Source organism: Ailuropoda melanoleuca, chromosome X (genome assembly GCF_002007445.2).
Source record: "Ailuropoda melanoleuca isolate Jingjing chromosome X, ASM200744v2, whole genome shotgun sequence".
In the NCBI taxonomy this organism is placed as follows: domain Eukaryota; kingdom Metazoa; phylum Chordata; class Mammalia; order Carnivora; family Ursidae; genus Ailuropoda; species Ailuropoda melanoleuca.
The window spans coordinates 52,857,470-52,884,140 of NC_048238.1; the positions used below are offsets into that span (position 1 = coordinate 52,857,470).

Here is a 26,671-nt window from a genome sequence, read left to right on the forward strand (position 1 = left end):
ACAATTTCTGAACTGTCCTGAAGAAATTGAAGCGCAACTCGAGGGCTTAGGGTTTTTGTTTTGTTTTGTTTTAATGTACTCAAATGACAAGGTAGTAGAAACGTTTTGAAGATATTCACTGACCTGTTTTCTTAGGTCAAGGATGTCTTTGAAATGAAAAGGCTCTGAGGGATCCAACTTGTTGCCTCCATGGGCTTATAAAAATTTCTTGCTGATGTGGCAAGGTACCTTAAATCCTTTCTGCAAGGAGATATAAATTAATACCAATGTTATAAAATATCTGAACAATGGACTTGAAACTACAGGACGACCAGGAGTTGATTCGTTCAGGGAAGTGGAGGCAATTCAGACTCAATCTGGACGTGTGGTTTTAGGTAGATGGCAAGTGAATTCATCTGTCATTGTTGAACTGCCTTGAGCTAAATGGAATCATCGATTGTTAGGATCTGCAAAGCTATCTGGGGGAAGCGAAGTTACAACTCAAAAGAGAGTCAAGGATTTTGACGAATACGAATCATCTTTAACATTTTTATGGTTGCCTTTGGAATGCAAAGTCTCGGCATGCCCCTGAGTTAAGAAGAATTTGCCCTAAGACGGTGGGCAGAACTATGAGGTACACCAAAACGATTTTGAAATTTCAGACTATATGGCTACGATCTGAGATGTTCGGGTTCATTTGGCCCGGTGAGAGTATCAGTGTTTTTCATCAAAAGTGCTTAAATCAGTGGGTAGAATCAGATTCGAGACTCGTTCAAATTATAACCTTCGCCGCCATCGTTTTGAAGAACAGCTCAGTCTTTGAAGTCTAAACATTTAAATTCACTCGCTCAGATTGATCCATCAACCTTGTTAACTATCAATTTTTGCAGGAATAAAGTTGATGGAATTTTTTAGACGCCTCTGACATTGGTACTAAAAATTTCCATTACCGGCTAGGTAATAGACCCGTACAACTCCGACAAAAACGTATCCGTCATATAGGCGGGTTTCCTTTTAACCCTCCGCTTCGCTATTGAAAAACTTGGCCGCTCCTGCCCCAGCCAGTGCCCTAAGCGCGAGTAGGGTTGACAGGGTTGCTCGCATGCGCTCTCGACACAGTCGTGTTTGTCGCAATGGGCCCTGGGCGGAAGGTTACAGAAGAGCTAGCGACTTTAATTATAGTCATTTTCTCAGTAGCGTTGCTTACCGCGCTACTTCCGCGCCGGTACTTGATTGTAACAGAAAGTAGTTCCGGCCCGTGTTGTTTCGGCCGAGGAGCCGTCGCCGCCATTTCAAGACCGTGAGAGGTAAATGGCCAACCAGAGTTCCTAAGGTTCGAAGCCTGTAACTGCTGCCGCCGCTTAAGCCTGCCAAAACACTGGTACGGCTGCCGCCCTCTTACTACTACCTCTAGAAACATTCTTGCCAGTAGTGGCGTCAGCGGGTCAATTATCCTCCTCTCGTTCTCCCTCAAGAAGCTCCAGATGGCGTCTTCCGTGGGCAACGTGGCCGACAGCACAGGTACCGGTGTCCGTTCCACCTTGGCAGACGCCCCGTCGGGGTCTCGCGCCGTCCTCTACCTCTCATCACTCCCTTCCTTCCCCCTAGCCATCCCCATTACATCAGTGGCATTGCTGAGCTTTTCGTCGTCTGCCGGCATCTGCTCGGGTTTTCCGCTGTCGTCCGCTCCTCGAACATTTCCTCTTTTCTTGCTTGCTTTCTGCTTCCATTTTTGCTTTTTTAATCCCATCAATTTTCTGGCTTCCTACTCTCTCGGGACGCCTCTACCACACGTGCGCTCTTAGAATGTCTCGGAATGGACTGCATTGGAATCCCTGCCCTTTCACTCTCCTTCGCAGCCGTTTAAGCCCGCTGAATTCAGCCCATCGCCCCCTCCTGTCCCCCCTCCCGACCTCCCTCCAGCCCTTTCCCCTTTAGCCAGATTTGGTTCTTCTCTGTCAGCCTAGGGCGGGGGTGCCATTCCGATGTAATCATGTCCTCACTTTGCATCACCCGAGGACGAGCAAAAGCTCCTTGGTGTGCTGTAAGTAACCTCGAGAATAGGGGCTACTGAACAGCACCCCGCTGGGCAGCGCCTTTTTGGTGTTGCTTCGGTCGAGCGACCCCGGTTTAGATTGGAAATTTCCAGGGGTTGCTTTTGCCATTGCCCAATTCACCGGCTGCCCCCAGCCTGGATTTCCCATCCCGTCTTCCCTCCCCTCCCGCGGGGAACCACACCCTTTCCTTCGCGAAGTTGCCAGCCCTGCGGTCCACTTCCTATCCTTGGGGAGAAACCACCCTGGTGCTGGTGCTTTGGCGTTGACCACCCTGCCCGCCGAATTCCTGCTTTGTGTTACTTTCTCCCTGTATTCCTCCGCCGCCGCCTCTGGGTCTTCCATCCCCATTCTTTAGCTTAGTATCTCTTTATTCATAGGGTGTGTATTTTTTTAAGTTTTCATCCGTGCTTGAAGAGTTTGTAAAGCAACTGGAGTGTAGCTGCACAAGTGCAAGGCGGTTGCCCTTTTAGACAATTCAGTTCGAGAGCATTCGGTACTAAAAATAAGAGAACCAAATTATAGGAGTGTCCTTCAGCTGCCTTTCCATATTGAGGCTATTTGGGGCGGAAGGGGGGGAACTGGGATGTGGTTCTAAGGTTTCCCACGAGGTTATTTTGTTGTTGTTTCTCTGTTGAGATGTGTCAAGGGTTTTATTATTTTTGGACATTGCGCAGGAAGTAATAGGCGAATCTTCTGTTGCATCTTAATCCGTGAGATTGTGGGTAGTGGGATTTAATAATTAGTGTTCCCCTTCCAGGGATTCTTAAAGATGTAAGCTTCAGTGCTAGCTAGCCCTTTTCTGTGTGTTAATTGGTTTGAGGAAGTTGTCATTTCAAGTGCTAATATGAGCACATAAGGGGCTTTGAAAAGTTGATAGCGTGTTAAAATGAGGAGCTGGGAAGTTCAGAGACTTGTCTAAAATGTAATTAATTTAGTAGTTTTGCTTGAGATACCACCTCACCCAGATTTGGAGGCAAGTCTCTGCTCTTGTGTAGTAGTCAGCTTTACATTCTGTCAGGAAATTTACTTTGCTTTCCTGAGTATTCAGATCACTTACCAGCTCTCAGGGTTGGGGAGCAAGGCTCAAATTTGAGCTTGTCACTGTGACCTTGGTAGAATTTAAGTAATTTGTGCATGTTTTCCCATTCCAGTCTCCTAATGAAAGTGCTATGATCAAATTCCTAGTAATATAATTATTGTGTAAGTAAGTGTTTACAGTTGAGGCTTAGGCAGTCTATGGTGGTTTTTCTTCCCATCTCTGGGCTTTAGCTATACCCATTATCTTTATGTATCAGAATTAAGTCACTTAACGCAGATCCAAGTGCTTTCATTGGTTATTCATTCTGTCCCACTTTATCGAATGGTCTTATATTTGAGCATTTCCCCATTCTTCCTAAAAATCATTGCAGTTGTAGGTAACTGCTTATATAGGGTTGTTTGCAATATCTTAATCCTTTAGTCGGTGTCAGAGCTCTTGGAAAATGCTAGTCTTAAACCCGCGTGGTGGGTGGGATTTAGCTAATTTGGTCTCCATTGTGAATTTGGGATAATAGAGGAGCAATATAATCTTGGGTCTTTACTTAAAACGGTTGATGACCCCTTTAAATATTTTGGCTCCTGAGAGACTAATACATCTTGTTTATCAGCTGTTTTAAAAATAGCACCTTGACTTTTAGGGTTTCCCCCCCTCCTATGCTGGTTTCTAGTGTATCCCTTAATAAAAAACTAAGTTGAGAAATCTACAAATACATCAAGAGTCAAAAACACATCTGGTGCTCCCACTCAGATGAAGAGATTGTTACCAGCATTCCACCCCCCACAAATCCAACCTGAAACATGAGACAGTGTATTACGTTTCCAGTAGGTTATTCTGACATTAAATCTTTGTGACCTTGCAAATCACGTTGTATATTTTGTTTCTGTATGTTAACTAAGGTATAGGGAATAATGTTTGGTGACGCTTTAAATGCTACCTCTCATTTATGATTTAAAAGTACAAAGTATTTTTTTCATAAAATGTGATCTTATTTGGAAGTAAATGTATCTAGTCTGGGAAAGAAAAGTTAATGGTGAATTATAAAAATGCCAATTCTGCACCTGATGTTAACTTGGAGGTATAAATAACCATGCAGAACACTCTAGTGCTTTACATAGTTTCAAGCGTTTTCATCTTTGAGTTTAATATACCATATTTTTACATTTTTTTGTTTGCATTTCTAACTTTTTGTTTTCCCCCCCTCCTTCCCTCAAATGTTTTGATGATTCTCCAGAACCAACGAAACGTATGCTTTCCTTCCAAGGGTTAGCTGAGTTGGCACATCGAGAATATCAGGCAGGAGATTTTGAGGCAGCTGAGAGACACTGCATGCAGCTCTGGAGACAAGAGCCAGACAATACTGGTGTGCTTTTATTACTTTCATCTATACACTTCCAGTGTCGAAGGCTGGACAGGTAGGAGTTGTGGGGGTACCTGCTGCTGATTGCTGCCTCTGGGTGCTGAGCATAAAAAAAAATGATACTTAAATATTTGAACTTAAAATTTTTCCAGTACTGTGTTTCAACTAAGCCACCAACGCACATCTGCTCTTTTGCCCACTTGGGACATGCCCAGCTGCCAGTTTTTCTCCTTTCTTTTGTGGTGGTGTTTATATTATCAGTATGACTAAGGAAGGACCTTTTCTAGGTTTTTCCGCCTACATCTGCCTTCTTAACTTTGTTCAGGTATACTAAGAATAATTTATTCCATCTGAGCATCCTGTCTCACCTTTGTAAGATGTGTCAATTTGAGGGATGGAAATGCTCAGAAATGATGGTGTATATTGCTGTGGTAGGAGGTGCATATGTGGTTCAAGTTGCAAATGCACAAATCGTTACGCTACTTTTAGCTAATCAGTTGAATTAAAAGGGAAGAATCTGTGTTCTTATCTTTTAATAAATTGCATTCTGGCTTATTTAGACATTTAAAGATGAGTGTCATGACATGTCAACAAATGGAAAGTGAGGGTCCTGCATGTAGCATTTTCATTCATGTTCTTAGTGTTCATGTCTTACAGTGTGGCAGTTTGGTAAGAAGACTTCAAAAAGGATTCCAATTTGAAATCTGGGATACCTCTACTTTTGGGAAACTTTGATTTCCAAAAATTTTCCTACCATGTATAGTAGTTAAAAGATAACATATTGTTACACAATAAGCAATAATAGCACAGGAGCTTCAGAAACTGAGTTGCGTATGGGCCGTTCCTTCTATCTGTATCATGCATACCCATGTATCAATACTTTCCGCTTCTTCCAGATCTGCTCACTTTAGCACTCTGGCAATTAAACAGAACCCCCTTCTGGCAGAAGCCTATTCGAACTTGGGGAATGTGTACAAGGAAAGAGGGCAGTTGCAGGAAGCAATTGAGCATTACCGGCATGCATTGCGTCTCAAACCAGATTTCATCGATGGTTATATTAACCTGGCAGCCGCATTGGTAGCAGCAGGTGACATGGAAGGGGCAGTACAAGCTTACGTCTCTGCTCTTCAGTACAATCCTGTGAGTAACATTTTAATGGTTGTTATTTTCCTTTACAAAAGCCCAGAAAGAAACAGCCTGCTACTTCAGACATTAAATAGGTTTTTGCATGAAATAAAGCTAAGAGTTTAGAAACGTTTGTTGACTTAAAATGGTGAAGTTGCTTGGACCGGGTCTGCATTATGTTTTAAAAAATTCGTTTTATCTAGCAAGTTACATTAAAAAGCATAAGAAGTACCCTTATTGCAAGAAGTTCTACATCTATTTTTATAGTGCCTGTAAAAGTGCAGAAGATATGACATTGTTTCTTTGGGTTGTTTTGATTAAATTTGGACATATTCTGAGAGGTATTTGTAACAGTTAATTGATTTTCAAGGAGTAGTGGATAAAAGGCCTTAATCTGTAATAGGAAATAGTTATAACAAGATGCCACTATGTGGATCAGTGACATGAAAACTAGGCTGCGAAATTTGTTCCTCAGTAGCTTATTCTTTTTTCTTTTCATTCAACATAATTAAAAGTGGTAGAGTTGAGTATCCAAACCAGGTTTTTGATTGGTTTTTACATTTTTTTCGTCTAAATTGCGAGTGTTTTCTGGCGAACAAGTGAGGCCCAGCTGGCAAACATTAAGTTCATATTGTGTTAGGGTCTCTGAAAGATTCATAAAAAAAAAAAAAGTAAGACTGGCCCTCAGAGCTTTTCATGTAGTTAGGGAAAGAAGATAGATATAAACTTAAGAGGTAATGATAGAAGGAGTGTAGGTCTCCAGAAACAACGAAGAGTACATAACCACGCTAAGTGGTCAACATTTAGTTTTGCAACAGGTCTGGAAGTGGTTAATAAGTAATTATGTTAGCTCCCATTTATTGAAAATCTGCTATGTGCTCAGATACTGTGCCAGTTGTTTCAGATGTTGGTCTTACTTCATGCTTACAATGACCCTTTGAAGTTGATGATACTATTGCCAGTTTTACCAATTAAAAAAAGTCAGGGGTCATGTAACTTTCTTGGGATCACACAGCTAGTAATGGAGACCTGAGCCTGAATATCATTTTTTTTCTTCTTGGTAACTTTAAAAATTCAAATATAATTAACTTAGTGTTTTTAGTTTCAGGTGTACAATATAGTGACTCAGCAGTTCTATACATTACTCAATGCTCGTCACAATAAGTATATCTTAATCCCTTTCACCTATTCCCCGCCTCCCCCCCCCCAGCAACTACCACTTTGTTCTTTGTATTTAAGAGTCTGGTTTTTTTTTGGTCTCTTTTTTTTGTTTGTTTTTCTTTGTTTCTTTGTTTTTTTCTTTGTTCTTTCTTTTGAGCTTGAATATCTTGAAAGTAGAGAGAAAGAAGAGAGAAGAAATAAAAGATTAAAGAAGGGATTAAGTGCCCAGAGGACACCCATTCCTCAAGGCAGCCTTTGAGTACAGTTTGAAAACCATTATCATATATTGTCCCTTAATCCCTATTTTACAGGTTCGGAAACTGCAGCTTAATTTAGTAGTTTGTGCAAAAGATTTGAAATCACTTTTTATCATGACATCTGTTAATGATTATTTTTCCAGTTAATTTTAAGAGTATTATTTTTTTTTGTTGTTCATTGCTTTTTGCATGGATACAGTGGAAGGTCTCCCAGCTACTCTTCTTGGAGGTAGCCAGTGAAACTAATTTCTTATATGCATTGAGTATCTCTGAAAGGATACATAATATGTAGATTTGAGTGGCTTTTTGTGATTTTTATTGCAGTATTATCTAGCTACTTACCACAAAAAATTATGGGGGGAACCCTGTATGTACTGCCACTGGGGCTTGGACCCTGTTCTTAAGAGCCAGGGTTCAGAGTTCACTTGTGCACTTGGTTGTCACAGTAAGTTCTTACCCTTTATTAATTAAGGGTTGGTTCCACCCTTGTCTTGTTGATTCAGTATAAACTCACTTGTACCCTTTTATATAGCTATGGCTCCATCTTGAACTCTGATCCCCTTGGCTCAGGTTTTCAATTGTTTACATGTGTAGCTGGGCAGTCATTGCTGCTGACCTTATACCAAACTGTAGGAGTAGAAAAACTAAAGGAGGGGGCGCCTGGGTGGCACAGCGGTTAAGCGTCTGCCTTCCGCTCAGGGTGTGATCCCGGCGTTATGGGATCGAGCCCCACGTCAGGCTCCTCTGCTGTGAGCCTGCTTCTTCTCTCCCACTCCCCCTGCTTGTGTTCCCTCTCTCGCTGGCTGTCTCTCTCTCTGTTAAATAAATAAAATCTTAAAAAAAAAAAAGAAGGGAAAACAAAAATGGGAGACAAAACCATGTTTTTCAATATCTAACCTGTTAATAGAAAGCTTGTCATTGTACCCTACCAAAGAAGTAAAAACAGCCCTAAAATACATCGTGGGACTACCCCCTTAGAGGCATTGTACCGCTGTGCGTTCCTGTCTGGTTCTGTTTCTACGAGTGGAAGGTGCTGCTTTATTTCTGTGCCTTCACCAGTAAGAGTGAAAAAAGGATTGTGCAGACTGCTTTGATTTCACCTTAAATTTTATACTGTACCAATAATCTTTTATTTCAGGATATGTAGTCTTAACTGGATTTCAGCTTACTGCCAGATGCCTTTGTCAGTTCAATACTGACAGTCTTGAGTCTGTTCCTAAGTTGTGCTCTTGTTAGCAGTGCATTGTCCTGAATCATAGATGTAGTTGGCATCCTATGAAAAATAGTTAAAATCAGGTTATTTTGGTTTTGCAGCAGTGAAAAGTTAAAATATTATGGTAGTGTTCTTGGTAGTCTGGTTTCAGCAGTGTTTATCCTTTCCAGTTAATGTTAGAAGTTATTCTGTGACTTGATTATAGAAATTTTAAGACCTAAAGCTGTTTCCTATTTTTATGTTCTGAACTGTCTTCTGTAATGTTGGGTGATGTAATAATTTCACTGAAATTTTAGTCCATTGTATTTGAAGGTGCTATTGCAGCTGGTAATCTACATGATGGGTCATTAGAGTTGCCTCATGCCCAGCAGTCCCTTTTATGAATTACGTATAAAATTGTCCTTTGTAAAATGGCCATAACTCCGAGTTGCTCTAAGGAGCTCTGTTGGTTATTGAAACGTTGCTTTGGCTTTGATTGTGGATGCATAATGCTGAGAGCTACTGGCATCCTGACCATCACATGCTCCTGTCACGTTATTTGTTAACTGTTGTGAGCTAAGCTGTAGAAAACCATGTATTTCTATTTCTCTATGCTTTTTATTATGTTTGCTGTGCAAATATCACATTTAAATATTTGCTTATTGTGTGTGCAGTGCTTTATCAGGAATTGGGGTGATGTGCTGGGGAGAAAAAGTTGAGGATTATAATATGAGATAGGACCCGACCTGTAAAGAGAAAAAGGGCGTTAAGTTCCTTGGATGATTATTGTTAGAGAGTATTAATCAGAAGATTTTCTTGAGTGGGTGCTTATAACCTAAGCATTCTGTAGGAAGGTAAATAGTAAGTAGACTTCCTTGGCTGAAGTGGAGAGTCAAGTAGTAACAAGAAGTGAGTGTAGTAGAGGAGAGTCAATTTGAAGATTTAGAAAGAATAGAGGCTGAGGAGTTTAAATTTAAATTGAGAGGCATTTGAGAACTACTGTAGGTTTTTATCAACCTGATTTTACTTCGTGTGTATGTGTGTATATAGATGTGGGTAGGGGTGGGGGCTCTAGGAAGAAAGGCAGGAAATAAATGCTATTTTAGGAGGGGTGGTTATATAGGAAATTCTTACTCATTTTGAAGCAGTCTTAGGTTTTGAACTTTTGGGAGAATAGTGGTATCCTTGAATTTCCTAGAAATCTGCTGTTCGTGCATAAATGTTTAGGTTCCCAAATGGGAGAATTGGATTTCAGTATTATACTTAATATGAAATGTTTTACCTTTTTCTAAAACTGTCTTGTTGATTATCTTCTAGTGATCTTGAAGATAATCTGTTTTTAACTGTGGGCATTGTGTTAACTTGATTTAGTATGCTGTAATGGATCAAGATGATATTACTAAATATAGGTAGGCACTGTCAGCACTTGGATGGCATCCATCCAAGAGTTACAGAAATTAGAGGGTAAAAGTATGCAACAGTTGGCTAAAATAATATAGTCCATTAGGGTCACTGTTGGAGAATTTTTGCAAAGATTTTGATTACTATGGCTCAGAAAAGGCATAGGAATTGATAAAAGTCCGAAGATAAATAACTGCAATAATCAGTTATAGAAGAGCTTGTATGAACAGATCGGTTTTGGCCAACCATTAAGTGAACAATCCAAAGGGTAACCCTTAAAGTTTAGGAAGAAAAATTATACAAAGAAGGTAGCAGGATTATAGAATCATTACTTCTGAGTATAAATAGGGTTAAAAATGCTTAGATTCATTAGAGGAGGATAAATCTGTAATAAGATTAATGATACCTATGTTTTTTTTTTCTTTTTTTGAGGATTAGTATTAGCCTTTTGTACTTGAGGCCATGGGAGACCCGTCATTCTCTCCCAAAACACCAGTCATTGCTCGATGGACAGGACAGATAGGTAGATCATGGAACTGACCCAGTATGGTCAATCATAAATCAGGGTGTTCTTTGGTGGCTGACTTTTGGTTCACCTGATGGATGATACTGTATAATCACAAAAGCTGTTTATCAGTAAAATTAACCACCTGATTCTGGAAACCATAATACAGCTGTGCATAGAATAATATATATGATGATACTTTGGCACAATTGGCAAAATTTCCCTTACTGGGACTTAATAAGGCTCTTTTCCCCGTGGAACATTTTGGAATGATAAGCTTACTCGCTGTTGCCATTGTCTATGCTTGTTGACTGATAGATTTGAATGACAAAGGCAAACAAGGACAAATAAAAATTTTAAGCTCACTGTTCTGACGAGTCTTTCATACTGATGAACGGACTGGTGAGTCAGATGACTAACAGCACAATTGAGCTGCTAATAAAAAGCAGAGTCAACTGCTTTTCATTATTCACCCACTCAGTTCTAATGGCACTTAATACTAATGAGTAATCTAGTGGCAGGTGCCCGGATTGAAGCTTTGGTTGGATGGTAATCCTTCTGTCTAATACTGAAATGAAGTCAAGGTTTCTAAACATGCCTGACAGCCTAAGGGTAGGTTTGCTGGTAGCCAGTCACAGCTAAATACTTTTTTTCACTATGGGAAATTTTTGGCTCTTGATACTGGAGTGATTCATCATAACCTTTGAACAAAATAGTTGAACAAATATTTGGTGCTTTTTTTTTTAAGGCAACTGACATTTAGGGAGAGGAGAAGCTATAGTAAGGCCTATAGTCTTTTTTCCCCCATTTTTAAAAATTTAAATTCAATTAATTAACATATAATGTATTAGTAGATTCAGAGATGGAGTTCAGTGATTCATCAGTCTTACATAATACCCAGTGCTCATCACATCACGTGCCCTCCTTAATATCCATCACCCAGTTACTCCATCCCCCCACCCCTTCCCTTCCAGCAACCCTCAGTTTCCTATGTTTAAGAGTCTCTTATGGTTTGTGTCCCGCTCTGATTTCGTCTTGCTTTATTTTTCCCTCTCTTCCCCTATGATCCTCTATTTTGTTTCTTAAATTCCACATATGAGTCAGATCATAGGATAATTGTCTTTCTCTGATTGATTTATTTTGCTTAGCATAATATCTTCTAGTTCAAGGCCCATAGTGTTTTGAACTGGTGGGATCAAATGCATTTCAAAATTCAGAATTTTTAGGATTTTAGAAAGATGGTAATACCATGTATAAAACTCTGAGGTGAGTCTGGAGCAGCACCTTCTAGTAAAACAAATGTTTCTGCAGCAGCAGGATGAGTATTCACACTAAGTGGGATCAGTAAATTCTGTAAATAGCTTCGTTCTAGTTCTGGTCAGCTTTAATCATCAGATAAATTTTTGGAACTTTCTGGAATTTGGAATTGAGGATGTGGACTTGTGATTCTGTACTTTAATTTATCAGGCAGTATCTTTAGTTGGCAGAGTAAAAGGACAGCGAGCTAGATGCCTAAAAGTAATTTCAAGGTATTTTTGGTTGACAGTGTAATTAAGGAGTATCTCTCGGTTTCTAGGATTTGTACTGTGTTCGCAGTGACCTGGGGAACCTGCTCAAAGCCCTGGGTCGCTTGGAAGAAGCCAAGGTAGGTGTTTGATAGAACACATTTAAACATCAGTGTTATGAAAACTTGTACTTTTTGCCAAGTCTTCAACTCTTCATTGAGCTATCTCCAAAAAACAGTCCTATGAAACTGAGGAAAACTGACGGCATGAATCACCTCAGACTAGAGCAGGGCCAGGCTTTGGCATATCTGTTCTAAATCTGGGGGTAAAGCAAGAACCTGAACATTTTGGAGCCTTTCTGCTGAGCTAGATCATCTTTATAACAAGGGGCTCCGTCATGATCTTATGTGGGAATAAGTAACATTCCTTCAAATCTGAGGCTTGCCTGCTGGTGACAAGCAGAGCGCCTGTGATTTGGCTCAAGACTCCTATATGATGCAGGTGCCATTGAAAATGCTGCTCTTCTAAGTCCTTTGTGGCTTGTAAGTGGAGAAGAATTTCATCCAAATGTTACCCTGTAATACTGGCATTTAAAATTCTTATTTAACCTTCCTCCCTTCATCTTCCTTACCCTTTTTACAGTGGAAGAAAGGCTGTTAAAATGATTGCAAATTAATAATTGGAACATCCTGCCCCTTGTCCCCACTTCCTCCCCTAAGTTCCTTTTTCCTCTTTTCCAACCCTAGTTGTCTACCTTCTTTTCTTCCTTACTTTCTTCTTTTATTCCTCCCCGCCCTACCTCCTTTAAAAAAAAAAAAAAAAAAGGACAAAGCTGGTTTGTTTGGGAAATGGACTGATCGAAAGAAAACTTGCCAAAGTGGAAAGGTGGCTTTTAGCATTCTGTGTTTCCAAATAATGAATTTGAACACCAGGTTGGGTTATTAAAGCTTTTGGTATAATTGTAAATTAAATTTACAAATGAAATTGTCTTGTTACAAGCCACCTTACGCAACCGCGCTGCAGGGGTGAGGAGTGGGGAGAAACCAGAATGCTTCTGAAACTCCCACCTGTTGCTCTGAGCCCCACGCGCATGCTAATGCGTGGAGTGTATGCGCAGCGTAGCTGTCTGTTTGACTGCTTCATCCAGGGAGGGAGAAGGCTTTTCAGCACCATCTAATGTTAAAAGGCACTAGTTTTAAGTGCATAGCTCATAAATTCTGCTGACACTTTGGATTAACCTTTATGTAGGTTTCCAGCTAATGAATTGTAATGGATTTCAATCTTAGCTGATAAATCTAATTGGTAATTTATAGAACAAATATTTGATAAGCTCCTATTAATTGTCACCCCACCAAGCGGACAGCTAACATGAATTGCACTTCACTGCAGCTTTAGAGATCGGTTTAGGCTGAGACATTGCGCCTGCCTTAGGTTGCTGACTTCTTTATTTCAGAGCTCTGGAGACACCTAGTTTGAAAAATGTTTATTCTGTTTTTTGTGAGAACTTAGTGAACAAGAACATACTCTTGAGTGAAATGCAATGTATTTCTTTTGTAATCAGTGCATTTGAAAATTCAAGCCAGCATATTCCTAGTAGATGGAAGCAAAATTAAGTTGTCTTTGTAGAAAACGAAGAGCCTTTCTTCCAGCAAAAATCCCTGCTGTATGCAATAGCCCTGATTAACCCTCTCCCTTCTGCATGTTTCCCATGTTACAGACTTGAGACTGTCCTCATTCCCATATGTAATAGACATCCAAAGAATTTCAATTGCTTTGTTGAACTTTTACTAATGATCTTGTTTTTATTTTCTCTCTTGTTTTTGGTTTTTCACCATTGATATTGTATTTAGAAGGTTTCAGGTGGGTGAAACCTCCTATTCCATGCGTAAGGTGCCTCGCTGAAGGGAGCTCGAGGCCTGGATCTAGGGCAGACACACACCTCCTCCTCTTCCAGCAAGGAACGCACCGAAAAGTCACATGATGAGAAATATGGTAACGGGTTTGTAACTGCCACAGCAAAACAATTTGCCTCCATGCCTGAATCTTCTGTCTTGTGGCTTCAGAAACAGCTTAAAATAATTTTATTTACAAGCAAGTTATGTAAGAGAATGTTTTATACTATAGCCACAATTCTGTCAAAGATAAGTAAAAGTTAATTGATATTAAAATTATTAGAGATAATTTACTAGTAAAAGCTTCTAACTCTTCTTGTTGTTCATTTTTTTCCTTTTTTCTTCTTTGTTTGGATTGCAGCATTCTGCTCTTCTGATGATGCGCTGTGACCCTGCAGTAGCGCAAAGGCTGCGCAGCGTTAATGCGCAATGCGTGCAAATGAGCCCCTGTGAACGGTTGACTAGATGAGTAATCTGATTGACTGGCTCCCTCAGTCCTATTGTGTAGCCTTTTTGGATAAAATTGGGTTTTAACATACCTAGAGTCCAACTAATCTCATTAAACAAATATTCTCTATGGGCCTGTCTAGTAGATTAATGGATCTGGTTGGCCGTTTGCTGCGTCTAGGGGTGTTCTATGTAGCGCAGCAGTTCGCAGCGATTGCGCAGTGCGATGCTGTTAGGTTGCGCAAGCGATGTTTGCGCTCGCATTACAGGGACCTCAACCTAGGTGCAATCCTGTCATACGAGGTTTCAGCTTCGGTCCCCCCTTGGGAGTCAGGGGCATTGCGAGGGTGGATAGCCTGGCTTTCTCATACCTGACGTGGTAGAAAAACATTCTTCTCCTCAGTAGCATAGTTTAGATGTTAGTGAGGAACACTGTTGTTTAGAGCAGCATTTCCCAAAATGTGTTTCATAGTATTCTGCCGAAATGTCCGGTGAAAAAAAGAGTTCCGTGGTCAACTAAGTTGAGGGAGTCCCGTATAAACTGATAAAGGCTTAGGGAAGTTCTGTAACAAAGAAACATGTTTTCTGGTTTCCTAATTTATTTGATCATGAAATCCTTTTTTTCCCAGCGCTCTCTATTAACATTTTGTAGGAACATGCTTTGGGAAACTGGTGAGGGCGTGGTGGGGTGGGAAAACTTGGCTTTGAGTGGCACCCTCTAGATCTGACTTGAAAACACAGCAAAAGCCCTTAGGTGTTCGGATAAGAGAAGTCCAGCGCAGTGTCTAGGGCAGCTGACTTTCCCAGATAAGTCCCAGTTTAAAGGGTTGGTTATTGATTGGCAGAACTGAACATGGTGGTTTGCACTTGGGTTCTGGTGGCGCAGGCGCAGGAGCAGCCAGCTGTGGCAGCGCATTAGTTTTGGCGCAAGCGAGCCTATGCTGCAGGGTCACTTTTGGCTGGTCAGAGAAGAAATAATGATATCACCTTCTTCCCCCCCCCAATCTTTTTTTTTTCCCCTTTACAAATTTTCCCTTTTCCCTTTACCTCCTTCCCCTCCCATCTTCTTTCATTAACCCCTCCTAAGGCATGTTATTTGAAAGCAATTGAGACGCAACCGAACTTTGCAGTAGCTTGGAGTAATCTTGGCTGTGTTTTCAATGCACAAGGAGAGATTTGGCTTGCAATTCATCACTTTGAGAAGGTTAGTCATTAAATTAATAATTGGTACTTGTGAAGTGCTTTATGTGTGCAGGGTGTTTTTACTTAGAACCAAATAATGGGCCTTTACTTCATCAGTCATTTAATCTTTGTTTCTCTGACAGTATTACAGCATTTGCTGGATGGTATATGATAGGGCAGTTTCCAGTTTTGTTTGTTTCTAAAGATTTTATTTTTTAAAGTAATCTACACCTAACGGCAGGGCTTGAGCTCACTCATGACCCCAAGATCAAGAGTCACACGTGGCTCCATCGACTTAGCCAGCCAGGTGCCCCACCACCCCCACCCCCTGGGCGGTTTCCAGTTTTGCATTGAAAATGTACTTCAGAAATTAAAAATCCTTTTTTAAGATGGGCAACTTTAAAGTAAAGAAGCAGGGTTTCTTGGTCAAGAGGCTGATTCCAGATTGGGGTAGGAAATGTACAAAATTAATCTGGAGTGCCCTATCATACCAGAAAGCAAGGAAGCTTTGATATATTACTTTAATTATGTCAAAAGGACTCAAAAGGCAACTGGAAGAGGCTCATGCTGGCTAAAGATGGGACTTGAACATCAGCAGGAGTGTTAACTGAGATATATTGAAACTTGTCAAATGTGTTTAAATCCATGAGTTTATAAATATACTAAGAAGAAATTCATTTGTTACCTTTGGAAGATAAGGAGCAATTCATTTTGAAAACTGGTTAAAGTGGGAAGAATAAAGCATTTGTCTTCCTTCTCCTGTATGAACTGGACCTCTGTTCATATCAGTGTTCCAGCTAGGAGATGAAAAAGGAACGATAGAATCGGGGTATCACCATTAATGGATTTAGGTGTTTATCAGTGGCAAAAAAGACACAAGCAGACACTATGTACTTTGTGATAGAAGTAAAGAAAAGTGAGGAGGAAGTGTTTTTTATGACTCTTTAATATGTTCACAATTACTCATTACCTTTACCTTTTCAGTATTTCAGTTAAAAGTTTGCATTTATTACACTATAGGAGTACCTACCTCTTGCTCGGTGGTTCTCTACCTTGATTGCACGTGAGGAGCTTATAAAAGATAGGAATTCCTGGTCTCATCTTCAGAGGGTCTAATTTAACTGGTACGTGAGAGAGCCCAGGCACGCTTTAGGAGGTGAATTCTTAATGTTATGGCCAGGGTTGAGAATCCCTGCTCTGGGTATATCTGGCCATATTTTAAGACAACTTCAGATTTATTTGGATGAAACCATTTAATGGTTAGTGTCTCCTTGAAGTAATGTATCTTACTGAGTGTATAGCTCTAATTGCATATCTTACCAAAGTCTTACTGAGTATGTAGTTCTTATTTATGAGATATGTATTTCCTTTTTCAATTAGAGCCTACTGCTTCTTCCTGCCATTATCTTTTAGAAGAGTTAGGCTTTTTCTTTTTTTTAAGATTTTATTTATTTTTTATTTAATTTTTTTTGAAGTGGGGTGGGGAGAGGCAGACGGAGAGGGAGAGAATCTAAGCAGGCTCCAAGCCCAGCACAGAGCCCGACATGGGGCTCGATCTCACAACCCTGAGATCATGATCTAAGCTGAAATCAAGAGTTGGACACTTAACTGACTAAGCCACCCAGGCGCCCCTTTAAGGTTTTATTTTTAAGTAATCTCTACACCCAACATAGGGCTCAAACCCACGGTCCTGAGATCAAAAGTCACATGTTCCACAGACTGAGCCAGCCAGGCACCTCTGGAAGAGTTAGGCTTATTAATCTTGAATAAATAGGGCCAACCATTATAAGTATTTAGCTCAGTAAAGTTGGAGCAAACCCAGTTTTAAAGTTTTTCCCTTCAGGACACATTTTGCTCTCACATTACACAAGTTATTTTGATAACATTGAGGTTTGTGAATAATGAGTGGGTACTAAAATAACGGATTTTTTGAAAGTTTATTTGTTTAGTAATATCTACACCCCGTGTGGAGCTCAAACCCACAACCCCGAGATGGAGTTGCACGCTCCTCCAACTGAGCCAGCCAGGCACCCCTATCTGGGTTTTTTTTTTCCAATGAAAGAAGTAAGATTTAACTATACTAGAATATGTAATTGGAGGCCTAAAATTATCTCAGAATAAAAAATTGTAATTGGCAAATGAATCTGATATCCTAACTTGGCTCTAAGTAGCTGTCTTGTAATTTTTAGGCTGTCACCCTTGACCCCAATTTTCTGGATGCTTATATCAATTTAGGAAATGTCTTGAAAGAGGCACGGATATTTGACAGGTGAGAGAATGTTCTATTCAATACATTTTCTTGAATGTTTGTTGTATTGGCACTTGAGACTTTGGACTAAAATTATGACAGTGGTCCATTGAAATATATTTTCCTTTTCTAGTATGTTGCTTTTCCCTCGTCATGTCCGCTGTGTTACGTTTTATTTAGAGGCATTGTTGCCTGACTTTTCATTGTTGGCTTTCCTCCAAGCCATTAGCCTTCTCACTGGGAATTTAATTGAAATTTCTTTTATTGTAAAGCTGTTGAAATGGTTATCTTTTAAGACTAAATTATTCCTTTGATCTGATTCAGAAAACTAAGTAAATCCTGACTTTTGACCTTTTGTTTTATTTTGTTAGGGGAAAGCTGATTTCTTACGTGGAAATAGAAAAATTTTCAGTGTAAAAATACATATTTTATTAAGATGGAATTTCGATGTAAGGTTTAGCATAGCATGAGTTAATTATAATTGATATACTTTGGTATAGTATAGCTTGAATGAATTGTAACAAAGCATCCACTAAAAGTTAGTTGCATTGTGTGTGTGTGTGTTTTTTATTTACAGAGCTGTGGCAGCTTACCTTCGTGCCCTAAGCTTGAGTCCAAATCATGCAGTGGTGCACGGCAACCTGGCTTGTGTATACTATGAGCAAGGCCTGATAGATCTGGCAATAGACACCTACAGGCGAGCTATTGAACTGCAACCACATTTCCCTGATGCTTACTGCAACCTAGCCAATGCACTCAAAGAGAAGGGCAGTGTAAGGATGTTTATTCAGTCTATTTCTTGTTACCTGGTAGGATTTAAAAAGTTGTTTTTGTACCTATTGTTATTAAGTATTGAAGTGGTAAATGTTTTAATTTTGAATTTCGGTTGAGAGAATAGCAAAAATAACTTATTTTCTAGAACATTAGCAGCCATTAGGCTTAACTAAGCGGTTGTTAGAATAACATCCGTGGTGGCTCTGTGATTCCTCCGTATAGGTGTTGAATAATTTGTTTTGTTTTCTAGGTTGCCGAAGCAGAAGATTGTTATAATACAGCTCTCCGGCTGTGTCCCACCCATGCAGACTCTCTGAATAACCTAGCCAATATCAAACGAGAACAGGGAAACATTGAAGAGGCCGTTCGCTTATATCGTAAAGCATTGGAAGTATGTTCAGGGTGGTGTGGCTGGATATTTTTTCAATGTGATAACAGAGGAAAGGCAGTTAAAGTTTGCCATGTCACCCACCTGTTTTGTAAAAGTAGTGGTTGAATCATTCATTGAACCGGTAATTATCTAAGGTATGAGAGAAGTCTTGTGTGGCATTCAAGAAAGTCTCTATGTTGAGTTCATTATTTTATGGGTAGATAAGATCTGCACGGAAAAGTTAAATAGTGAGTTACAGTTCAAGAGAGGTTACCCATAAGTATATAATTTTAGTGCCTGATGGCTGTAATGGTGGTTGGTGGGTGTGGTAGAAGTTTAAGCAACAGAGAGATTGCAGAAGAGAGAGATGCTGGAGTAATCGGCATAAGCTAGGATGAGGAGAGGTCTTACCTCCTCATGTTTTGAAACAAGGAGAGGTATAAAATGAAGAGGTAGAATTTGAGCCGCTCGACTTGAAGAATGAGGAGACTTGGAGAAGGTAGACAGCAATGTAGGGATATAAAGATACTTGAGCAAAGTTCTTACCGTGGTAAGTTATTACTGCTGGTTTAGAAGTTTTTTTTTAAACCTCGGATGTCATCTTGACTCTGTAGGTCTTCCCAGAGTTTGCTGCTGCTCATTCAAATTTAGCAAGTGTACTGCAGCAGCAGGGAAAACTTCAGGAAGCTCTGATGCATTATAAGGAGGCTATTCGGTAAGATCCTCACTGTCTAATTTTTTTTCCTTTACATTTTTAAATGTTTGGCCTGTGTCACATTTGGCTTGTGTTAAGATGGCTTTGAATAACAACAGACTAACATTACAGGGAGGTAAAGGTTTTTGTACTAGATGAAGAAAATCTTTGTTTTCTCTTTTAGAATTAGTCCTACCTTTGCCGATGCCTACTCGAACATGGGAAACACTCTGAAGGAGATGCAGGATGTTCAGGGAGCCTTGCAGTGTTACACTCGTGCCATTCAGATTAACCCTGCATTTGCAGATGCCCACAGCAATTTGGCTTCCATTCATAAGGTGCTACTACTACTGTTTATTATAATATGTGCATCTAAGCCCCTAATGTTTCATTGTAGGAAAACTTTTAACCATCCCGCTTTACTTACTTCCAGGATTCAGGGAATATTCCAGAAGCAATAGCTTCTTACCGCACTGCTCTGAAACTGAAGCCTGATTTTCCTGATGCTTATTGTAACTTGGCTCATTGCCTGCAGGTAAAGAATAACGGGCCAGTAATTGGCTTTCAGTGTTGCAATCGTTTTTTAATTGTTTTGTGCCACATTAATCCAAGCCTGGCTGGAGACCGTGTTTTTTAAAGGGTTATCTGACGTTACATTAGGCCAAAGACACATAAAATGTTAAATCTTGGGATAGGGTTTTCTGGGTAGTAACTCCCCCCGCAAGACTTTGTTTACTTATTTGATAGAGAGCTAGAGCCAGAGAGCACAAGGGGGGTGTTGGCAGAGGGAGAAGGAGAAGAAGGGGTCCCACTGAGCAGGGAGCCCAACATGGGGCTCCATCCCAGGACCCCAGGATCGCGACCCGAGCCGAAGGCAGACGCCCAACCGACTGAGCCACCCAGGTGCCCTTGGGTAATGACTTCTTTTTGCCTCCTCTAGATTGTCTGTGATTGGACAGACTATGATGAGCGAATGAAGAAGTTGGTCAGTATCGTGGCTGACCAGTTAGAGAAGAATAGGTTGCCTTCTGTGCATCCTCATCATAGTATGCTATATCCTCTTTCTCATGGCTTCAGGAAGGCTATTGCTGAGAGGCATGGGAACCTCTGCTTGGATAAGGTGGGATTGTTTTGTTTTAATCTTCCTGTTGCAGAGTAAAATACAGATATAGAAAATGATGCATATCATATGTATGTGGTGTACTGAGTTACCATAAGGTGAACACCACCCACGTTGAGAAATGGAGACTTTGTCAGCCACCCCAGAAGCCCTTTCCATTGTGTCTGTCTCGATCATGACCGCTTCCATCCTCCAAGGTAGAATCCTAGCAGTAGATGGATGGTGTTTGAAAACCATAGTTTCAGACTATAGTTTGAAAACCATAATGTTTAATAAAAGTGGTATTTTATACTCTGAGAATTAGAGCACTACTTGATCAAACGTGGGAATTTGCTCAGCAGAATAGATTGGAGTGCTAGATGTAATTCTGTGTTTTAAAAATGCTTCCCTACAGAATTTTCTAAAATGTAGGGTTTGTCATGCTCTGTCCACACTGCCTCGAACTTTCTCCAAGTTTTAGATTTGCTCAGGCTACTTTTTAGGCCTCAGGAACAGGTCAGAGCATGAAGCATATTATATAAACTGCTAAGATTGTGTCGAATTGGCTGTTTGACTTAAATGAAGTATTCTGGGCAAACCGTTACCAACAGATGGGAAGTACAGGTTTGTTTTGTTTTTAATCAGTTTTCCTAGATGAAGATTTATGTATAGATTCAACTGTACTAACAAGCATTGGTTTCCATTGGTAGATTAATGTCCTTCATAAGCCACCATATGAACATCCAAAAGACTTGAAGCTTAGTGATGGTCGACTGCGTGTGGGATACGTGAGTTCTGACTTTGGGAATCATCCTACTTCTCACCTTATGCAGTCTATTCCAGGCATGCACAATCCTGATAAATTTGAGGTAAGACTAGTATTTCCCTAGAGACCCTATTTGTTTTATTTAAAAAAAAAAAAAAACATTTCTGGCTTTATCATCACTATTCGGTGTTAAGCCCAGTGCTTTTTGAAAGATTGGAGCCAAGGTTTTTACTTAGTTTTCCATTTACTTTTAATTTTTTAATTGAAATACAGTTGACATATTAGTTTCGGGTGTACAACATAGTGATTTCACAATTTTGTTCATTACAGAATGCTCACCACAGTAAGTGTAGTTACTGTGTGTTACCATACAAAGTTATTAAATATTATTAACTGTATTCCCTGTGCTGTACTTTTCATCCCCGTGACTTATTTTATAACTGGAAGTTTGTACATCTTAATTGCGTTCACCTGTTTTACCCATTCTCCTCACCCCTTCCCTTCTGGCAACCACCAGTTTGTTCTCTGTACTTGGGAGTCTGTTTCTGTGTGTTTGTTTTGTTTTTTAATTCTGCATATAAGTGAAGTCATATGGTATTTGTCTTTTTCTGACTTATTTCACTTAGCATAATATTCTCTAGGTCCACCCATGTTGTGAATGGCAAGATTTCGTTCTTTTTTATGGTTCCATTGAGTGTATGCACGTGTGTACACACACCCTCCGCATATTCTTTATCCATTCATCTCTTGATGGACACATAGGAGGTTGCTTCCGTATCTTGTTGAGCCAAGGTTTTTAAATATATCATGTGCTGCCTTTCAGGTGTTCTGTTACGCCCTTAGCCCAGATGATGGCACAAACTTCAGAGTGAAAGTGATGGCAGAAGCCAATCACTTCATTGATCTCTCTCAGGTAGGCAAAACTTCTACACTTCAAGCTTTTAATTTTGAACAAATAGTGAATGAAACTATTGGTGTGTAGCTTGTGTTTTTCATGACAGGTATTTAACATCAGCCATTACATACGGGCAATACTTTGGTCTTACTTCCTTGATCATTTACATTTATAATCAGCGTGGATTGTGCTGACGTTGCAAATGAAATTGAAATGGGGTCTGTATGTGCTTGGAGATAAAACTCTTCTAGGAAATGCTGGCTTGGAAGAGGAATAAATAGGTTATTTAAAGAAAATAGAGGAACTAGTTCCTCTGTTCATCTGTTCAACTAGTTCCTATGGTTCATCTGTTTTTGTGGGCCTTTGCCTTTGGTTATCTTTATTTCTGTACTTGCTCTATTGCTATTTCTAGGAGCATAAATTTTATAATAAGATTGAAACCTGTGGAGGAATTAATTTGCTGAGTCTAGAGGTTTTTCTTTATAGATTCTGTGGGCCACTTTGGTGACTAAAAGGGATATGCGGTGTATGGTATATCTAGTAATTGATACATGAATCATTGAAGTTCCAGCAGAAGGGTTATGAGATCTTGTCATTTAATAAATAGCATGAACCAGTATCTTTGGCCATATAGCTGTTGCTTTGGGAGTATACATAGCCATTTTTGATGTAGGGTTTGGACTCTTTGTGACCAAGAAGCATACTGCCCTCCACTTCTGCGATGTTCAGGGACCCACTGCTTATTTACTGGAGCCTAAACTCTTCAGCGTGGCCTTCACAGTCTTTCCTTTTTTATTTATTTTTTATTTTTTTTTATTTTTTTTTTATTTTTTAAAGATTTTATTTATTTATTCAACAGAGATAGAGACAGCCAGCGAGAGAGGGAACACAAGCAGGGCGAGTGGGAGAGGAAGAAGCAGGCTTATAGCGGAAGAGCCTGATGTGGGGCTCGATCCCATAACGCCAGGATCACGCCCTGAGCCAAAGGCAGACGCTTAACCACTGTGCCACCCAGGCGCCCCAGTCTTTCCTTTTTTAAAAAAATATTTTATTTATTTATTTTAGAGAGGGCTCGAGTGGAGTAGGGAAGAGGCAGAGAGAGAGAATCTCAAGCAAACTCGGCGCTGAGTGTGGAGCCCGACACAGGGCTCGATCTCATGACCCTGAGATCATGACATGAGCCGAAATCAAGAGTCAGATGCTTAACTGACTGAGCCACCCAGGCGCCCCAGCCTTCACAATCTTTCTAAGTCTGAGCACAGTCTTGTTTGCCAATACTTTGACCCAACATTTGCCCTCATATATACCTTGTACCAAATAGAAGTGGTCTATTCACCATTTTTAAAATATACCATGCACTTTACTCTGATTCTTTATTCGTACTATTCTCTATTGAGATTCCATTCTGTCCAACTGCTTCAAGCTCTTAACTATCTTTGAAGGCCCATTTCAAATGCCAACTCCTCTATCGAAGCCTTGTTATTCATACGTTCAATCTAGAAGTAAACTCTCCTTCCTGTATATTCTGTTTCTGTAATGTTTTGGGCCCATTTGAATGGCACTTAACCATATTTGTATGCTGCATTAATGTAATTTGTGTTCTTATCATGTTTTGCACCTGTGACTAAATTCTATTTGATGCCATTAAAACTAATTGAATTAGTTTGAGATTATACACAGTGAGTTCTTATTTTTTTTTTATTCCATAGATTCCCTGCAATGGAAAAGCAGCTGATCGCATCCATCAGGATGGTATACACATCCTTGTAAATATGAATGGTTATACCAAGGGTGCTCGAAATGAACTCTTTGCTCTGAGGCCTGCTCCTATTCAGGTAAAGGAATTAATAGTAATTGCTCACAATGTTTACTGAGCTTAAAAAGACAGTGATTCCTCGCCACCTCCCCCCGTTACCTGGCATTTGAAACAATAGGGCAGACTTGCTCGACTTAAGAAAAAGCGTAGTTCTTGAAATGTACAGGGACAAAGAATTTTGAGTGTAGAACACAATGCCCCAGGTACATGTGTATAGAGACACTCAGTTCATAGTTCAGTACAAATAGTTGTTTGGTCTTGTAAATTGGAAATACGTTTAACACTTAAAAAGGTTAGTCTGAAATACTATGTCACTCCTCTTGGCTAAAAAAAGTCAACCCTCCTTGTTTAACTAATTTTGAACTCTTCAAGAACATTTTTAGGTTTTGGCCTGATTTTTTTTTTTTTTCCTTTTAGGCGATGTGGCTAGGATACCCGGGGACCAGTGGTGCGCTTTTCATGGATTATATCATCACTGATCAGGAAACTTCACCAGCTGAAGTTGCTGAGCAATATTCCGAGAAACTGGCTTATATGCCGCATACTTTCTTTATTGGTGATCATGCTAATATGTTCCCTCACTTGAAGGTAGGTAGAAAAAACAGTGCAATGTGGATATTGCGGAAAGAACTGTAGTCATTTATTTCCTTGCTATTGTCCCTATGCATCCTAAAAGATCTGTCTCAAAATTTTTTTGATTGTTTTGTTTCTTTGATTAGAAAAAAGCAGTCATCGATTTTAAGTCCAATGGCCACATCTATGACAATCGGATTGTTCTTAATGGCATCGACCTCAAAGCATTTCTTGATAGTCTGCCGGATGTGAAAATTGTCAAGGTCAGAACCTGGTCAATATTGTCATTGAAATAAAGTGATCTGCATTTGGGATCTTTTCCCTAATGATACATTTTGTCTTTTTTTCCTTTAAAGATGAAGTGTCCTGATGGAGGAGACAATGGGGACAGCAGTAATACAGCTCTTAATATGCCTGTTATTCCTATGAATACTATTGCAGAAGCAGTTATCGAGATGATTAACAGAGGGCAAATTCAAATAACAATTAATGGATTCAGTATTAGCAATGGACTAGCAACTACCCAGGTGAGAAGAGAATAATAGAGCATAATATGTACCACCAAGTATTCATTTATCTCCATTAAGTCTCATAACTCCAGGAGGTGTAAGCATCATTATCCCTGTTTTATAGGTAAGGAAATGAGTTTGGTGGAAATAGGCATCTTACATAGATTTGTCTTATTTTAAAAAGTCTCTTGGATTCAGCCAGTAGGTCACTTAATGGGGGTCTGCTGTGTTAACAATATGTTCTTATTCCTTTCCTGTGGCTTTCCCCTAATCAACGGTGAATTATCTGTAGACTTCATACAGTTTGTTTCTGTAACTCACTCTTTCCCTAGTTAAATCTTACTCCCTTTTAAGACTTTTCATTCAGTTCAGACAGCTCCTCCAGGATCCATTCCTGTCCTTACCACTAATCTCGCCTTCTGTGTTCCCTTGGTACCTCTCTTTTCTGCTTCTGTAATATCTGGGATGTATTTTACATCCAGCACAGCATGTTATAATTCCCTGTGTTTGTGTAGTCTCTGCTGAATTGAATTACTTTAGAGTCCTTGTCTTAGGCACAGTAATGTTGTATGTGTTCAATAAATATATGTTGCATTTTGGAATAAGTGAATATGTAGCTGTCGAGATTATAAGGCAAGGATCTCTCTTAAGAGTTAACAGTTTTAGTGGCATAACAGTTTATACCAAGGGTGCTCAAAATGAACTCTTTTCTCTCAGGCCAGCTCCTGTTATGGTAAGGGAATTAATAATCACTTATAATGTGTATTGGGTTAAAAAGACAGTGGTGTGGTTTTTCTTAATCTCTGATTAACTGTCATTTGAAATAGGACAGACATGTTTGACTTAAGAAAAAAGTAGTATGTATATAGTTCTTGAAATGCTCAGGGACAAAGAATTTTGAGTGTAAAACAAAATGCCCGAATGTGTGAAATACCCATAACCTAGAATAGTTATATAACAGTTTAAGGCAGTACCCAGATGTATGAGAATTGCAAGATAAGACTATAATTAATTGTGTACGTAGATACCTAAAAATAGTGATGATCAATGTTAGAGGAGATGCAGTAGAAATCGTTTGGAGGAATAATACAAGTTTAACCTTAAAGGGTGGGTGTGATTTAGAAAAGGGCATTTCATTCATTAAGAAATGAGCAAGGGGGTAATCAGAAGGGGGAATGAAACATGAGAGACTATGGACTCTGAGAAACAAACTGAGGGCCTCAGAGGGGAGGGGTGGGGGAATGGGATAAGACTGGTGATGGGTAGTAAGGAGGGCACGTATTGCATGGTGCACTGGGTGTTACACGCAACTAATGAATCATCGAGCTTTACATTGGAAGCCGGGGATGTACTGTGTGGTGACTAACATAATGTAATAAAAAATCATTAAAAAAAAAAGAAATGAGCAAAAGCTTGCTGTTGGATTGATAGGGTTTTAAAAAGAACTTTTTGACTTGAGTGATAAGTTTCAAGGTGGAGTCTCCCCTCCTGCCCCTGTTAAGATAATGCTGTAATGTTTTTCTGTTTTTTAACTTAATATGTCGTGAATATTTTCTCATAGTGATATAACTTTTAATGGTTTTACTATTTGGCATCTTCAGGATTCTTTTTTTAAGATTTAGTTATTTGAGAGAGTGCATGTGTGTGAACCAAGTGGGGGGAGGGGCAGAGGGAGGGAGAGAGAAAATCCTCATGCAGACTCATCGCTAGCCATGGAGCCTGACGCAGAACTTGATCCCACAACCCTGAGATCACGACCTGAGCTGAAACCAGGAGTCACGGACCCAACCGACTGAGCCACCCAGGCACCCCAGGGATTCTTTATTAG

At 39.8% G+C, this 26,671-nt stretch overlaps 1 protein-coding gene across 2 annotated transcripts in view; it reads left to right on the forward strand.

The window, feature by feature from the left end:
* The first annotated feature begins 1,230 nt into the window (after nucleotides 1-1,230).
* The window catches only part of OGT (O-linked N-acetylglucosamine (GlcNAc) transferase), a 33,057-nt gene continuing 7,616 nt past the window's right edge, over nucleotides 1,231-26,671 (forward strand). Inside the window, exons 1-18 of one of the 2 annotated variants that reach the window (XM_002930577.4) lie at nucleotides 1,231-1,500; nucleotides 4,307-4,487; nucleotides 5,329-5,572; nucleotides 11,650-11,718; nucleotides 15,005-15,121; nucleotides 17,289-17,368; nucleotides 17,925-18,120; nucleotides 18,372-18,512; nucleotides 19,106-19,206; nucleotides 19,370-19,523; nucleotides 19,619-19,720; nucleotides 20,126-20,305; nucleotides 20,995-21,153; nucleotides 21,874-21,963; nucleotides 23,655-23,780; nucleotides 24,179-24,349; nucleotides 24,481-24,597; nucleotides 24,691-24,861. In XM_002930577.4, coding sequence (XP_002930623.1) covers nucleotides 1,464-1,500; nucleotides 4,307-4,487; nucleotides 5,329-5,572; nucleotides 11,650-11,718; nucleotides 15,005-15,121; nucleotides 17,289-17,368; nucleotides 17,925-18,120; nucleotides 18,372-18,512; nucleotides 19,106-19,206; nucleotides 19,370-19,523; nucleotides 19,619-19,720; nucleotides 20,126-20,305; nucleotides 20,995-21,153; nucleotides 21,874-21,963; nucleotides 23,655-23,780; nucleotides 24,179-24,349; nucleotides 24,481-24,597; nucleotides 24,691-24,861 — 2,436 coding nt within the window. In that variant the 5' untranslated portion in view covers nucleotides 1,231-1,463. The remainder of the gene's footprint in view (nucleotides 1,501-4,306; nucleotides 4,488-5,328; nucleotides 5,573-11,649; nucleotides 11,719-15,004; nucleotides 15,122-17,288; nucleotides 17,369-17,924; nucleotides 18,121-18,371; nucleotides 18,513-19,105; nucleotides 19,207-19,369; nucleotides 19,524-19,618; nucleotides 19,721-20,125; nucleotides 20,306-20,994; nucleotides 21,154-21,873; nucleotides 21,964-23,654; nucleotides 23,781-24,178; nucleotides 24,350-24,480; nucleotides 24,598-24,690; nucleotides 24,862-26,671) is intronic. The other variant, XM_002930576.4, reaches the window with a different exon arrangement.